Source organism: Cyrtonyx montezumae, unplaced genomic scaffold (genome assembly GCF_038088225.1).
Source record: "Cyrtonyx montezumae isolate F1298 unplaced genomic scaffold, pur_monq_1.0 scaffold_3, whole genome shotgun sequence".
Lineage (NCBI taxonomy): Eukaryota > Metazoa > Chordata > Aves > Galliformes > Odontophoridae > Cyrtonyx > Cyrtonyx montezumae.
Window position 1 is genome coordinate 35,417,260 of NW_027072034.1, and position 15,697 is coordinate 35,432,956.

The 15,697-nt window shown below is 42.6% G+C and overlaps 2 protein-coding genes across 3 annotated transcripts in view; one reads left to right on the forward strand and one right to left on the reverse strand.

The window, feature by feature from the left end:
* GABRB3 (gamma-aminobutyric acid type A receptor subunit beta3) overlaps positions 1–14,728 on the reverse strand; it is a 178,514-nt gene extending 163,786 nt beyond the window's left edge. Inside the window, exon 1 of the mRNA XM_065741203.1 lies at positions 14,628–14,728. Coding sequence (XP_065597275.1) covers positions 14,628–14,728 — 101 coding nt within the window. The remainder of the gene's footprint in view (positions 1–14,627) is intronic.
* GABRA5 (gamma-aminobutyric acid type A receptor subunit alpha5) overlaps positions 1–15,697 on the forward strand; it is a 52,435-nt gene that overhangs the window by 29,489 nt on the left and 7,249 nt on the right. For both annotated transcript variants that reach the window (XM_065741207.1, XM_065741208.1), the window contains exon 7: positions 13,194–13,337. In XM_065741207.1, coding sequence (XP_065597279.1) covers positions 13,194–13,337 — 144 coding nt within the window. The remainder of the gene's footprint in view (positions 1–13,193; positions 13,338–15,697) is intronic.

Genomic DNA, 15,697 nt, shown 5'->3' on the forward strand with positions numbered 1-15,697 from the left:
TCATGGCTAAAACATATTAACAAAATCATAGGTTACCACAAGAGCTACTAGGCTCCACTAGGCTTTCCCAGATCTGCTGTGCCTTTTATCTGTTGCAGGACGTAGAAATGCACTGCTTCAGAATGAGCAAGTAGTTGATCTTGTACTGAAAGCCATGCATTGGTAGCAGAGTCTTGTATAATGGATTGGGTGGGTCTGTGACAATTTCAGCTAGACAATGACATGGCAGTTGTCTAGACTCTTTTACAGACACTGAAAGAAAGCAAGTACTTTGGTAGTGCAGCTCATTAGAACTATTTTTGATGACTCCCTAAGGATGAGATGAATCATATTTTAGAATTTCCTATTTCTCTGCAATACTACCTCAGATGTAGATAAGAAATTTAGAAATCCATTTTTCTCTACATAGCTAGCTCAGAAATAGATCTGTCGCACATTGTTCCAAAGAACTAGTTCCTGGAGATTAGTTAGATGTTGCATCTGTTGGTGGTGAGCTTTTCTCTCCCTTCCAGGTATGGGATAGTTTTTTTATGCTGGAAGTCCCATTTTTTTTCAAGAGAGTTAAAGAAAAGAAGTCAAAACTAAAAGCTCTTCTGTATAAAGACAACTTCACAATTTCTGCAAGTATCTTACCTGAGCTTTGTGTTTCTCCTACATCGAGGGGGTAGGTAATATTTGCATATTTCAGAAATCTAAGAAGCTTTTCTCAAGAGAAATCTGAGAATTTAAAAAAACTGGGCCATTATTCATGTTTCTGTGGGAGTTGTTATTATGGAACCCCATCACAGAGCAGAGCTTACCAATAAAGATGTCCCTAACTTTTTTACTCTTTTGGTATGTTTCCCATCGAAGTCATACCTTTTTAGAGTGTCAAAAGTGAAAAAGGCCCTTTCTAAAAGCTCCCTAAAATTATAATGTTGGTCAGTTTTTTCCTTCACCTGTAGGTTCAGGACTTTGCAGAAGATGCTGGAGAAGCTGTGCTGATTTCCTCCTAAGTGATTGCTGTCACTGTCATTAATTTATTTTTCAGAGCCATTGTCACATATACTCAGGTCTGTGCTGAGAGAATTTAAAAAATACATTAAAAATTCAGCATTTGCCACCATCCTGTCCTCTGGGTGCAATTGCTTTCCTGTGAAATACTGCCTGGTTTTGGATCAGCGACTTCCTGTTCTTTGTGATCATCTGTTCAGAAGCCGGTAGCTTTTCCCCTTAGGTTCATAATAGAGTTGAAAAGAGAGGTCAGAAAGAGCAATTGTCTGAAAAACCTGAGGTCTTCCCACAAATGCTGAGCTGCAGCAGCCGCGGGGTTGGCTCCCTTCCAGCCTAGAGGGCCACCAGGATCATGGTTAATAAAACTGGTTTTTGTATCGGTAAGGAGTGCTTCCCTGGGGCTCCTTTTTAGGAGGAAAAAGCTTGACCAGCATTGGCTTTGAGCTCAAGGAATAAAAAGTTCAGGCAGGGAGGCAGCTGGTGTGGAGATACACAACAGCATTTTTTATCTTGCCTGAAAGAGGTCTAGACACTGCTGTGGTGAAGCAGGAGATCCAGGTGCTTTGCTGTTGGTACAAACATCAGCATGTATTTCCCACTCTGGAGATTTCAAGCTAAATTTAAAGGCTGTGCAACTGCTTGATTGCAGGAAAACCGTGATTCAAATTGAGTTGTCAGCAGTAGTAAATAACATGCAGATACTCTCTGCTTCATTGGCTTTAGGCATCTGTAGCTTACAAATGATCCTTGGGTGCAAACCTGCAAAGACATTATGTGGCCCGTAATGCCCCAAAAAGCACACTGAAGGCTTACAGTTGCCGACTATGGATCATGGGTTTATGCCACTGGCAAATGGGATATTATTTGTAAATGGGACAAATGGGTAAATACTGCACCACTGCTTTACAAGACAGTTTTTTAATGGCTGTTACTTTCCAAGGTGGCCATTTCCATGGCTTGTAAATATTTCATAAATGCTTCCAAAGTCATTCTCATGGTACTGATGTGAGGCAGGTAAGTCTCCACTGCCTGCATTCTGCAGGTGGGGACAGAGTAGGCAAAGAGCAATTACAGTCTCTTCTGAGCAAAGATAGAGTGGTTCATTACCTGCTTTTATTGCCTCTGTCGTTATGGGTCCCTCGGTTCAATTAGAGCCTCCCAGTGCTAGTGCACTACACTAATGACAAAATGACTTGCCTACAGTTTTGAGGAAGGAAAGAGAAAAAGCTGCAAGACACTGCTGAAAGCTTGGTTTCTGGAAGCTCTTTCCTGACATTTTGGTCTCTCATCAACCATCAGTCCTCCCTCCAAATTGCCAGGTCCATGTTAGCCTCATCCCCTGTACTGAAAACTAGGTTAGCCTGAACTGCTATGTGGTGTGAACTGCAGTTCAAGGTCAGCAAGTTTCTTCAAAAGAAGTAGTTGTTTGTGCTGTGCCTGGTGAAGAAATGGAAAAGGGGAAGCCTGAAGAGTTAGCTCTTTTTGCCCATTCCCACACCATGTCCACTGATAGTCTGCTCACGTCCAGCCTGTGCTACCAGCTAGCTGCTTTGCTGAAGGCATCCAGTATTAAATCTGTCAGCAGAGATGGGATTCTTCTCTTCTAAATTTATATTTCTGTGGAGTAAATATATACTAACCACTCTCACCCTCTTACGGTCAGGGGAGAGGAGCAGATATTTTTAAGCTCAGGTTAATCTCCTCCTAAAGCAGATGACTGAAATAGGTCAGCTGATGGCTGTAGATAAGGAAATGTGCACAGGGAAGACAAATAGCTAACTGCCTTTGGGCCTGGGTCTCTGTGGGAAGGAGGGAAAGGTTCCCAAAGAAGGGACACTTTAGTACAGTGACAGACAAAATGCGAAATGGTTGTTCCTCCGATGGTTCCTCTGGTAAGAACAGGTTCCTGATGGAAAGGGCTTTTATTCACCACTGAGGTAGCTTGAACTAGTGGCCTCAAGCAGTTCTGTGCTCATTAACAAAACGTTCCTTTTGTGCTCCATAGGAAGGGAAATGAAAAGCTTTGGTGATATACAAGTAAGAGGTGCAGGGAGGGGGAAGGAAGATAGAGCTTGCAGCAATCCCCTTGTTCTAAATACGAAGCGACTCTGTGACCCACCTGTATTCACAGGCTGAAAAAGCTGGAGTCTCTTCCAGAAGGTCAAACTCCATCTTAGCGTTGAGTTCAGAAATGGAAGCTCTGCTGCTCTGTCTCCAAAGCAGAATCTGTTTTTGGGACTGCTGTTACTCCTTATTCTGCACTACTGCCCTGAAGAGCCCTGGAGCAAACGTTGCTTTTGAGAATTACAAGTAGCCTCGCATGCCTGATGTTTTCAATCTTACTGCACCATAGAATAGTATATAGAATAGCAATACACCTTCTAGAGGGTTGGATCCCAGGACCAGGAAAACCCATCTAAGCTTGTGTCTCCAAGCTAGCAGCAGGGAATGGGAATGGGAGGATCTCTTTTCTGACATCAGGGACTTGGGAGTTTTCCCACTTCTGTGATTTATATGACTGCAGCTTTGGCGTGGGGAATAAGTTCTGGTGACTGTGATCTCTGAGCAGTGTTAAAGTGACTGAATAATAATATTTCAACCTACTGCCTCTGCCTGCCTATTGATTATACATGCACACAGTGTTATTAGTGTAGCAGTACTTCTGAGAGTTGTAAATGTCTTCATTAAGGGACTGGTTTCAGAATAAAAGACGTATATTTTAGTTCTGCAGGTAGTTCCATTTTTTCCTGGTTGGTTTCAGGTCATACTGATGCATAAATCACGATGCTCTGAATAGTAGATCAGTAGATGTGCTGCCTACGATGGGAGAGTCCTTGGTACCACTGAAGGGGGTGGAAAGAACCCTCATTCACTGTGCTGACGACATAATTTCACTCTCTGAAGTTAGATTTGGCCAAAACCTCCATGTTTTTGAAAGCACCTTTCAAAACAAGATCAAAGCGACTCTTTTCTACAATTCACTCTCTTTTTCTCAAAGGAAATCTTGGTGGTACTGATGGAGAGCTGATTGCATTATCTTTGCTGATATTAAGTGTCAACTTGCAAAATGAGTGGACCACTGTGATAGAAATTGTTTACATAGTAAGATACTGTGCAACGTGACTAATGGTGTCAGTCACACTTTGGAGGATACTTTTATTTGCTTAGCAAAAAAATAAATTAAATCTCTAGCATCTTCCTCATGACCACGCTGTTTTATCTAATGAAGCAGTTAATATAGCTGCCTAATACCATGACTGCAAATTCAGAGTTCATTATGTGTTACTACAGCACTCACAAAGGTTGGCCAATTTGGAATTACCATGCTCCTGGTCTACAAATACCTGTGTAGGGTTAGGGAGGCCCCAGGATATTTTAGATGTTTAAATGTTACCCCAGTGCATCCTACCGCTCTGCTGCTGTAGTCTTTTTACAACTGGTACTTATACAAGCCCTAACAGGAAAAAAATAAAAGAAGGATTCAGAGCCTTCCTTTTACCCCTTCTATATGAAAGACAGTTGTGTAGCCACCATTAATTGAGGTGCAGGATCAATTAGATTTGTTCTAGACTGAGGCAGCTGCCACTAAATTCAAAAATAAAGGAAGATAATTTAAGTACTGAGGGCAGTGAGAGGAAGAAACAGAAGTTGGAAGGGAATAGGCAAAAGAAGGAAGCCATCATCTGCTCCAGATGAGAACAGGCACTTTGGGAAGATGACCTGGTACTGCAGAGCAGCTGGGTGTACAGCAGCCCCACAGCAGCTCCTGTGTAGGCACCCCTTTCAGCCCACCTATAGCAGCATCCCACAGCAAAGGGTGGCACAGTTCTGTTGTCTTAACTCGCCTGTCTGTTGCCCTTTGAGGTACACCAGGACAAAACTCTGCTCCTTTCCTACTTCGAGTGGAGTGAGAAGACCTGTTCTTCCAGGGTACACTGTGTATGGTTTTTAACCCAGGTACCTATAGTATGAGATTTCACAGCGAGGCATCAGTTTGTTGTTGCAGTCTCTGTGCTTAGGGAATATCTGCGCTGCTTGCACTGCTCCCCGTTGCCGTGTGGGCATGCAGGGTGGGCAGTGAATCATCAGTGTTGCCAGCGGTGGTGGCAAATATGCACACCTCTCAGAGGGGCAGTGCTCCCATGGCCAAATTGTGTCTCCACTATGATCCTTGAGGGAAATTCTGTGCTGTTCTGCATAGCTCCTACCTCAGGGCTATTCTTAATCTGCGTAATAGCATCCTGTGAGGGTACTGTGCCTGAGTGAATTATCAGCGCAACTGTTTGTTAGTATTCATATTGCATTCATAATTGGTATGCCTGTGATTTAGTGTACCAGCTTGCAAATAGCTAATTCATTGTATTAAAGCAGTCAGTAGCCTTGACTCTGCTAATAATGAATCACACCTTCAAAATTACAAAGTTTCTTTCAGGCAAAGTCATGAGGGATTTTTTTTTCTCCTTTGTTTTATGATTTTGAGCTCTAAATAGGGTCACATTTAGAGTTTTCCCCCGATTCAGAACTTCTAGAATTAAACAGGACCTTCCACCTGTCACTTGCTTTGAAAAGCTGAAGGAACATCATAAAACTCTCTCAAAATGAATTTCACAGTCATCTTCAGCTCTGTATTTCTCACCACCTTGTAGACACAGTCAGTGTTTCCATTTAATTTCCAAGCCCCAGACACTTCTGTCACATTCCTATTCCCACCTTTTCCAGAGGTGACTTATAAATTACATTCTGAAACAAAGTCATTTTTATCTAACTTAGGGCTTTATTTTTTTAGTAATGATCAGTAAAGGTATATTACTTTTTCTTAGTAATGAAATCCCTTGAGATCTGTCTAGCACATTTCTGAAAACATCCTATTCTATTCCCTGTGGAATGCGAAAAGAAAATCAAATAAAACTTTGTATTGGGAAAACATATGAAATGCTGCCCATATTATCAAATTATGTTTTTATTGTAAGTTCAGGAAGGACAGAAACAGTGATCATTTTAGTAAGGTTGAACTTCTTACTGTTTTATAGCCAATTGTGTCCTATTATCTTTTTTCGCCAGTTTCATACAATAATTGCTTTAAGTCCATGACAATAATTTTCTCCTTGGAGGTCCTCTGTTGTACCATCTAGATGATGCTGTGTCATCCCAAAAATATTTCATTCTGAGTTTTTCATTTCTCCTTACATTTGGAGCACCCGTTCTGAGCTTCTGTGCACAAGAAAAATTTGAACTTTGTGGAACAAGTCAGGTGCACAAATATAATATAAAGGCTAGAGCATCTTTCATATGATGAGAGGCTGAGAAATACGGAACTGGCTGGGAAAGCCTGGAGAGGAGAAAGCTTGGGGAGGTTATTCCATCTGTATAAATATGAAAAAGAAGGAGCAGAGCTCTTCTCAGTGGTGCCCAGAGACATGAAAAGATGATGGGCACAAGTTAAAGTAGGCAAAATTCTACCTGAACATGAGAAAACTTTTTTTACTGGGGTCATGGTCACAGTCAAACAGGCTGCTCAGAGAGGTTGTTAAGTCTCTATCCTTGGAGGCAGTCAAAAGCTGGCTGAAGATGGTCCTGGACAGCTGGCTGGAGGTGGCACTGCTTGAGCAGGGGTTGGACTGAATGATCTCAAAAGGTTCCTTCTGACCTCAGCCATGCTGGGATTCTATGTGATTCCAATTTTTAATTCTATGTATTTATACATGTTATGCTTCTTTCTATGGCACATGTTCATATCATTTATTCCGTTTATCAAGATGCTGTAAGATCATGCCAGTCTAAATAGTAAATAGTCAGTCTTAATTCTGATGATTTCAGATCCCTAACATAATTTCCATAATTAAGTCTCAAATTCTTGTAAGAACAGCGGAATTCATCACCATACACTAAAAACATCTTGATTTTAGGCTCTTAATCATTGAATATGTGAATTCGTATCTCTTAGTATTTAAATTGTTATTTTACCTCAATAGCTTCCTTTTTTAAAAGAACTTATTTCCTCCAGACTCAGACCATGCATATTTAGCACTGTCTTTCTCTTTTTATATTTAAAATTACGTTTTTACTACATTTCTTCCTACAGAGTGTATAGAATCCTCATTTGTACATCAATTCATTCTTATCAACTCAATTTAAAGGGAAATTCCAATTACAGAGTTCAAATCTAGCCTCAGTTGTACAGACAGAAGCATTGACAGATGCTGTATATAATAAGGTAAAATGTTCATGCACAAGCCAGAAGAAACCCAGCCTGACTCTCGGAATTCAAGCTGATACATTATGGCTTATCAGCAGCACTGTTTTACTCCCTGCAGAAGTCTTTGTGAGATTGTAAATCTGAATCTCTACTGAGTTATCTAACAGTCTCTAAGTGAGTCAAACACTTAGCTACATGGATGGATATGTATTTGTATGCATATTGAGGTTATCACTAGAGTTTCTAAAAAAACTGTGCACCTAACTTTCACAACAGAATTTAATAGGGATTAGCAATACTTCCAAAATGTGCCAGTCTGATGATCCCGAGGCATGTAATATGATGATAAAGGCTACGAATGTAACAACGCAGCTGTAATGAGTACAACAAAAAAAACAGAAAGTCATCTTTCTACAGCATCTTTTAAGGTTAATTCATTCTCTATCTGATGTATTTCTAGAAGAATTCGAGTCATGGACTGTGGCTAAACTGTTTGTTTAGTTGTGGAATGTAGCTCAAACATGCAACGTGTGCATCTGTATGCCGACATCCGATGTTTCACAAGTTTGCATCATTATCCAGGCATTAGTGTATGGCTTCTTATGAGGTCTATCAAAGGGCATGGGGAGTGTTTTGAGATTCTTTTTTCCTGAAGTATTTTCTGTGCTATGAAAACTTCCCAGAAGGTACATCACAGTGGATTTTGTTTATTCATTAGTGAGGATAACTTAAAAAGAATTACATCTGGGTCTCGTAGGTCTCAAGTTTGCACTCAGACATCCATATTTGGGATATTGGGGTTTATTTGCCTTAAGGAGCTAAGAAATAGTGTCCTGTGGTGAGGGCTGTGACAGGAGAAGGCTGACATGGGTTGCTCATTTAATGTATGGGAGGGTGTTATGCACCTCACAGTGCTTCATTCATAGGAATGGGCATTGGAACATCTCCTTTTTGTCCTCTTAGAATCCCTTCTGTAATGTTTTACCAAAACTGTAGCAGAAGCAACTTGAATGGGGACAACTAATCAACATGAGCAGTTGTCCCAGAATGGCTTTTCTAGTTCATATATAATTAATCCAAGTGAAAACAAGGCAGCCTGTGCTGCCAAGACAAATGTCAGGGTTCTTACCAACTGTTTTTTGTTAGACTGGTTCCTCCCTTTGGTTGTGGTTTCTCACCTGCTCTCTGTTCACTGGTGTAAGAAGGACCAATTGCTGTTTGCTTTGCCAGACATGTTAGAGTAGGAAGATAGCAGAGTGTGTGGGAGAACAGGAAAGTACGGTTTTTATATTCACTGGTGTGTGTGTTGAATGTTAGAATGAAGAAAAATGGATCCACTCATCAATAAACAGATATGAGAAGAAATGACTTCATTTCATCATTCTGTTAGGTGATAAGCCTGCAGCCATTTATCAAATCCCCACTAAAAATAAATGTCTCCTGCCATTTTCCTGCTTCTAATTATATCATACCTCTCTATATTTTCAGTTGTTCATCTAAACTGTTTCCTTTTCGTCTTTTGAAAGAGTGAGCTTAGACGAGAAAGAAAAATTGAATGAGGCATCTGACTTTCTTTGTCAAGCCAGCAAAATAACTGTAAAGAACATCAAATTAATTATTGGATTTAGAATAACAGAAGCCCACTTGCTTAAATTAGACTCAAGCAGCTTTAGCTGTATTTTCAGTGGCTTTGAATTTGGGTTTGCTTTTATGACAGCACTAGCAGTATTCTTCCTGTCTTCTAACCCAAAGCATTTACTACATTTTCCTGTCACTCTCCGGGAGTTCTTTTTGCTCTCCTCTGTGCACTATGTAAAGGTGGTAAGGACCTTATTCCTTGCTCAGCAGTAAGCCTTTCCCATAACCCTAGAAATCAGGAGCTGAATTTTTTTATGCTTTAGAGACTGAAAACTTACTGGAGCTGTACTTAAACAGAGGGAGGTTTTTACACAATTTGGTATGACAGTGAATAATACCATCTCTCCATTAGCAACAGCTCTATCCCAAAAGCAAAATGACATTATTCGAGACTACTCCCACACATTCAGCTCTCAATGTGACTGTGCCTAATTATACTGCATGGGTTATCAGAAGCAGGGCTGGAGCTTATGGTAGTCAAGTTTGGTAAAACTAGAAATGGAGGGAATGAGTGGCGGAAGGTTTGAGGTAGGAAGACGTACCTAGTACAAGAACACAGCTACCCAGAGGTTTATCTAGATGACCAGAAAATATGTGATCAAGGTTCAGCTGCCACACCAAGGGATGTGGGGTAGCCTATTCCTGTCAGAGCTGTAAGTTTCTCGCAAGAGTACTTATGGACTGAGGGGGTGGCTGCATCTTTTTACATTCACATTCTTCTTTTGGCATTTTCTCAATTCTTCTCTCTCTCACAAGGAAGCTCAGATTCTCATAGCCTGGCCCAGAATGAGGAAAGAAGGCGTTAAGCCAAAAATCCTTTATTACAGCCTTTTAAAACACAGACTTTGTTTTCTTACAGTCGCAAAGAAGATAGATGGGGAGGTCATTTACATGATCCTGTCTAACAGATTATCTGTAGACAGCTTCCCTTTCCTGATGCAATTTCAGAAGAAAGCAACCTCACAAAGCATTCCCTGTGGGGTCAGGCCCATCTGGGTGCAGTTGGTTGCCTCCTGGCCTAAGAATTAGAGACTTTTTTTTAAAAGGAGGAGGTGCTGAGGTGCTCCAGGGCAGGAGCTTCCAGGCCTGTGCTCAGGTGTGTGTGTAAGCACCCAGTAAAGGCTCCAGTTTGAAGCAGAGACACTGTTTTAGGACAGTTAAAGATAGGCAGAGCTAAGAAATAAAGTGTCTGAATGCTTTCTAAGGCTCACAAGCACATGTCCCAACATGGGCTTACTTTCAATGGAATTTGGTTACAGGGCTTTCACCAGGAAGTGTCTCACTGAGCTCATGTCATTGGCAGAAAACAGGACAAACAGTCCCAGTACCTGAGACACTCGCAGTAGTGTGGAACTGCTGATGTGAGATACATCTGGATGATACCAGCAAAACATCCAAAATCTTTTTTTTTTTTTTTGTATGGGAAGTGACATAGGTAAAAATAAAGTTATCTGGGAATCCCTGTCTGCCTACATACAAATCCAGCATTCACAGGGGCTATCAACCAGTGACCAACACATCCCAGATAAGCACTTAAAAAAATAAAATATTCTGCAGCAGTTTCTTAAAGTGACCCATCTTCTTGTACTTCTCTAAAGCAAGCTTTGGAATTATTTACAGAATTCTATGAACTTGTAATCATCTCTGAGATGTGGAGGATATCTCATCTCTTAAGGGAAAGGTGAAATTCCATCACTTTTTGTTATGCAAATATTTTGCAGTAGGGAAGAAATTCGTTTGTAGCCTCTCAAAGCAGATCATGAGATATAATTACAGTAATTTTACTTCACAGCTACAAATACAAGCACATGAAAGGCGTGTGGGATGTCCTGCATGGCTGCATGGCTCATAAGGATGGAGGATTCATAGATTCTCAGCTTCCAAAGGTTGGATCAACTCCAGTCACGAACACAGCAGCAACAAGCTACTGTTAGAGATACGATGAAAAAGATCCCATTCCATCTCTATATTTCTGGTGACAGTAATCTATACTCTTGGAAGGTTATCCGCTGTTTAATTCCTCCACGCACTGAGAAACTGTGTCCTATTCTTCATCAGAATCTATCTGAAACCATCTTTCAGGCACTGATTTTTTTCTTTTCCTTTTGTTAGTAGTGTAAGTTTTCCCTGTTCTTGGATTTCTTTCATGTATACAAGTATCTATACTCAGCAATTGAGTCACATCTCAGCCTCTTGTCAGTGAGATAAATAAGTTGAGCTCCTTAAGCTGTAAATCATAAGACTTGTTCCCAGTCCCTGGAGAAACTTGTAACCCTCTTTTGAGCTCTCTTTCTTTCTGTTCTTATTATTTCCATATCCTTTAGAGGTGTGGACAAGAATGTGATAATAGGTGAAAAAGGTCAGACCAAAGATGTATCCAGTCTGGCATCCTGCCTCTGGTAGCATTTCCTACAGATTTCTAGGGAAGATTAGCTAATGGGAAAACAAGTTTTCCTCCCTGCTACCTACTCCGGTATCCAAGTGATCTGCAGCTCCTTGTACTGTGAATGCTCTTATCTTGATCTGGGATCATTTCCTTTTTTCTGATTGAGATTCATAGAATCATAGAGTGACTTAGATTGGAAAGGACCTAGGGTTGGAAAGGATCATCTAGTTTCAACTCCCTGCCTCAGGCAGGGCTGCCACCCACTAGTTCAGGCTGCCCAGGGCCCCACCAACCTGGCCTTGAATGCTTCCATGGATGGGGCATCTACAGCATGTGCCAGGGCCTCAGCGCCCTCTCAGTGAAAAAAATTCCCCAACATCTAATCTAAATCTCCACTCTTTTAGTTTAAAATTGTTCCCCCTTGTCCTATCACTATCAGACTGTGTACAAAGTTGCTTTCCCTCCTGTTTATAAGCTCACTTTAAGTACTTGAAGATTGTATGAATCCAGGGACTGCCTTAGCATGGTTTTTTTTTTTTTTGTTTTTGTTTTCCCATCAGTTGTTTATGTTAAAATGCTCTCTGGGAAAATTTTTAACATCTCCAGGGAGGCACTGCTTTCTATGACAGCTTACTGGCTCTGGCAACCAAAACTCAGTGTTGGATATGGTACTTAGTACACAAGATCCTTCAAACTAGCCACTTGCCCATGCCTTTCAAGTTCTTATCTGGAAAGGCAGCGTGTGTTGTCTCCTACACTGGTTCTGTTGAACATGAGTTTTTCTAGAAGAAACCATTCTGCTCCCCCCCAACTTGGTACTTACAGAATTGCAGCCTGTCTGCATTTCACCTCCTGCTGGGAAAGTAATCCTTGCCTGCTTTTCAGAGAGGTCCATGTAGTGGTCTCTAGCTTTCTGCAATACGTCTGCAGCAAAGTTACCTGAAAGTAACTTTTTCAATGATTAGGGTGTTCTGAAAAGTGCCAGATCTACTTTAATAAAATATCTTTAAGTATGTAGTCAGCTCCTGGATTTATCTATCTGTCTGTCTGTCTGTCTGTCTATCTATCTATCTATTTATCTATCTATCTATTGATGCATAATCTGCAGAGAAGGCTTAAAAAGGAAAATAGAAAACATTGTTGACTGTATTTCTGAAAGAAAGTTGAGATCCTTTCGTAATAGCATAATTACTCCAGGTGCTAAGGCTTTAAAAATAACAATGCTGTTACTGAGGAAGGAATGAGTTGGCAGACGTAACGCTGCCTTTATTTCTAAGGACTTACAAGTGTATGTGAGTGAAAATCATCATGTTTGCATCTCCAGGAATGCAGGTGTATCTCTCCCTCCCCATCACCAGTCTGCTCTCCTCCATGCTCTCCCACCCATGCGTACTTTCTCTGTGTTGTGGACATGCATGCACCACACAGGGGTATGAGCACACATCCCAGCACTCGTCATCCTCAGCCAGACCCTAGGCACAGGACCTGGCATCTCCTCTGTATGTCCTTACCCCAAAACAGCACACACAGCAGACCCTGTGCTTGTCCACAGCATGACTTGTCCTGTCACAAGTGTCTTGTCCTGGACATAGGGCAGCTACTCACAAGTTCCCCCTTGTCCAGGTTCTCTAGGTGCATGAGTGCTTTTGAGGGGGGAGCTGCAGCAAATGTCTTTTGCTGGGGTTTAGTAGCAGCCACTAGGTAAGAATGGGTCCGAGCTGCTGGAGTGGTTGTGATGGATTATGTTTATACTTCTACTGTTCCAGCCTTTGACAAACCATCCTGTGTATATGTTTTATTAGAAGGCTTTGATCTAGTATTTTTTGAACTGGGCATATGGAAACATTATTATGTCATCTTTCTTTGTTTTTCTCCATTCACTCTCCAGTCTTCTCTCTCCCCATCATCTACCATAGAAAGATCAACGAAAACATTATATGGTTTTACTCATCACTGTCTCTTTTTCCCCTGTGTCAACAGATGCTTACCCCAATTCTGAAGTGATCTATGTGTGGACCAACAGCACCACAACCTCTGTGGTTGTGGCTGAAGATGGTTCCCGACTTAACCAATACCACCTGATGGGACAGACTGTGGGAACTGAGAACATCAGTACCAGTACAGGTGGGCAAGATATTTCCAAGGAGAATGGGTATGTGTTTGTAGGACATAAGATTCTGGGGAGTGGAGCAGGTTCCTGGATTCCTGGCAGCGGTGTTACAGCAGAGAGGGCTGCATGCTGACTGTGAGGCCCTTCACCAGGTCAGAGAGTCCTACAAGATCCTGCTGTTTATGAGGAACACTGGGAACGCTGCATACAGCCTGTTGGCAGCTGCCTTTGTGCAGTCTGCCAGCACTATTGCTGGAGTGCTTCCCTGAGGGAGGAAACACCCACAGGCAAACACCACCCACGCGCTTGATCCGTTTCAATCATCGCTTTAGAGCGATTTGCCTGATGAGGCCAATGCGGGGGGGGGGGGGAGAGGGAGTGGAGGGCAGGTGGCGGTGGTGGCGTGGCCATGCTGCGTGTCTGGGGACCCCACGGCAGCAGCAGTGGGAGGGGAGAGCTAGCCCCGAGGATTCCCATTCCCTGTCCAGCTGGGTGTGGAGGCGCCAGATGTGGCAGCATTAGAGAGGCAAAGAACGTTTAATCCTGGCCTGGGCACCCATGTGAGCTGTCCCCCCTGCTTCTTAAGGCTCCCACGCAAGGGCAGCCCTGGGCCTGCATTGGTGGGGGGAGTCCCGGGGGGGTCGAGGCTGGAACAGGCATCACGTGGGCCTCGCAGGACAGGGGTTTAACCAGGTTACACAATGCACTTGTCTACTGCAAGTTCTGGGGGAGCGGAGGGCACCCTGTAGCCAAGAGAAGTGCAATGAGCATTGAGAAAGCCAGTCAAATTGCCTGGTGTCTTCTGGAGATGCATCTCATCTCTGGTGGAAAATGGTGAGTGAGGGCAGGATTGCAGAGGATGAAGTATAGATTAGGTTAGAAACCCATTGCTCTCCATAGGAAATTTAATTGTGAAAAAAGGCAGGAGTACACTCACACACAAAGTTAGTAGAACTGAAGCACCAAGGTGCATAACACTTTCTGCTCAAACTGTCCCAACGTGCTCAATAAAGAGAGAGCAGCCAAGCTTTCTGCCTGGTCTCTGATCACAAGACAGAGCGGGAGGAAGCTCGTCCCAGACAGTGTGAATCAGAACGACCATGAAAAAGAACCATCACCTCCATCTGACAGAGCTTATCCCTTTCCTTTGCCCTATTCAGGAGGCACAGAGCTGTTGCTAAAGCAGATTCCTAAAGCCAAGAGACATGTGTAGACAAAGTCAGAGCAGGCACTGCCATAAAAAAAGGAGAAATAAACAGTGCTATCTCCCGTTAAAGAGCAAAGAAAGACACATTTTTCCTTACCAGTTTACCATCATGGCCGCGTTGTTCTCAGGAATGAATGGCAGCTCCCCTCTTGCCTTCATCACGGACAAGAAAAAGATCCAGAGGACGTAGCAGGGCATCTCCCACAGGCTCGTCCTGCTCCTCAGAGCAAGAAAACAACCCAGCCCTGGCAGCTCCTGCTCCAGTGTGTCAGCTCTGGGCCCCCGCCAGTGCGCAGCTTTGCCTGCGGGAGCTCCCAGTACTCCACAGCCCACGGGTATGGGGCACTCTTCAGACAAAGCCCAAAGTTTCTGCCTGTTATCCTCCTCCCTCCTGTATCCGAAGATTTAGGCTAATAAATGCTTGTTTTCCGACGTCAAGATTTTAATGTCCGGGGTTGCATCTGGGCTGACTGGATTCTGATTGCAGGGTGGATCACAAAGAGCAGGACACAGATTGTAACCGGGGATTAGCAAAATACAAAAATCCGATTTTGCGCAGGGAAAAGCATCAGTCAGTGGTGGATTTTCTGGACTTCATCAAGCTCGTGGTAGGCCAGTAATCAGGGTTGCTTGTGGAGGGCTATCTAAGACGTTTCTTCCTTCTACTGCTTTGTTGAACTTAAAAAAAACCAAACAAACAAACACAAAGCTGCACAAATCCCACTGCTGGGATCTTTTATGATGTGTTTTTTGTTTGTTTTTGTTTTTTTAACACTTACACAGCGTGGCCTGCAGTTGCACAGGCAGAATGTGTATGTCAGAAGATGTTGATGCTTCTCTCTCTAAAATATATTTTTTTAAAATAGAAATGCTGGCCCTGCACAAATCCATTGGGATTGTGCTGATTTTGTACCCAAGGTATTACCCAAGGTATTAAGTTAGCTATCTCCTTGGAAAAGATACCTAGGCACTCCCAATTCACCAACCAGTTTTGAAATTAGGACCAAATTAGCCATGCCACAGAAAATGGCTCTGACACGTGCCACCTGTGTGGTGGTTTGTTAAGCTAACATCCACAAACATTACTCCCTCAGAAGAGAGGATATTGTGGGCTCGCACTGCTTCCAGCAGTCCCAACATCTGCTGTGTCCTGCTGTTGCAGTGCTG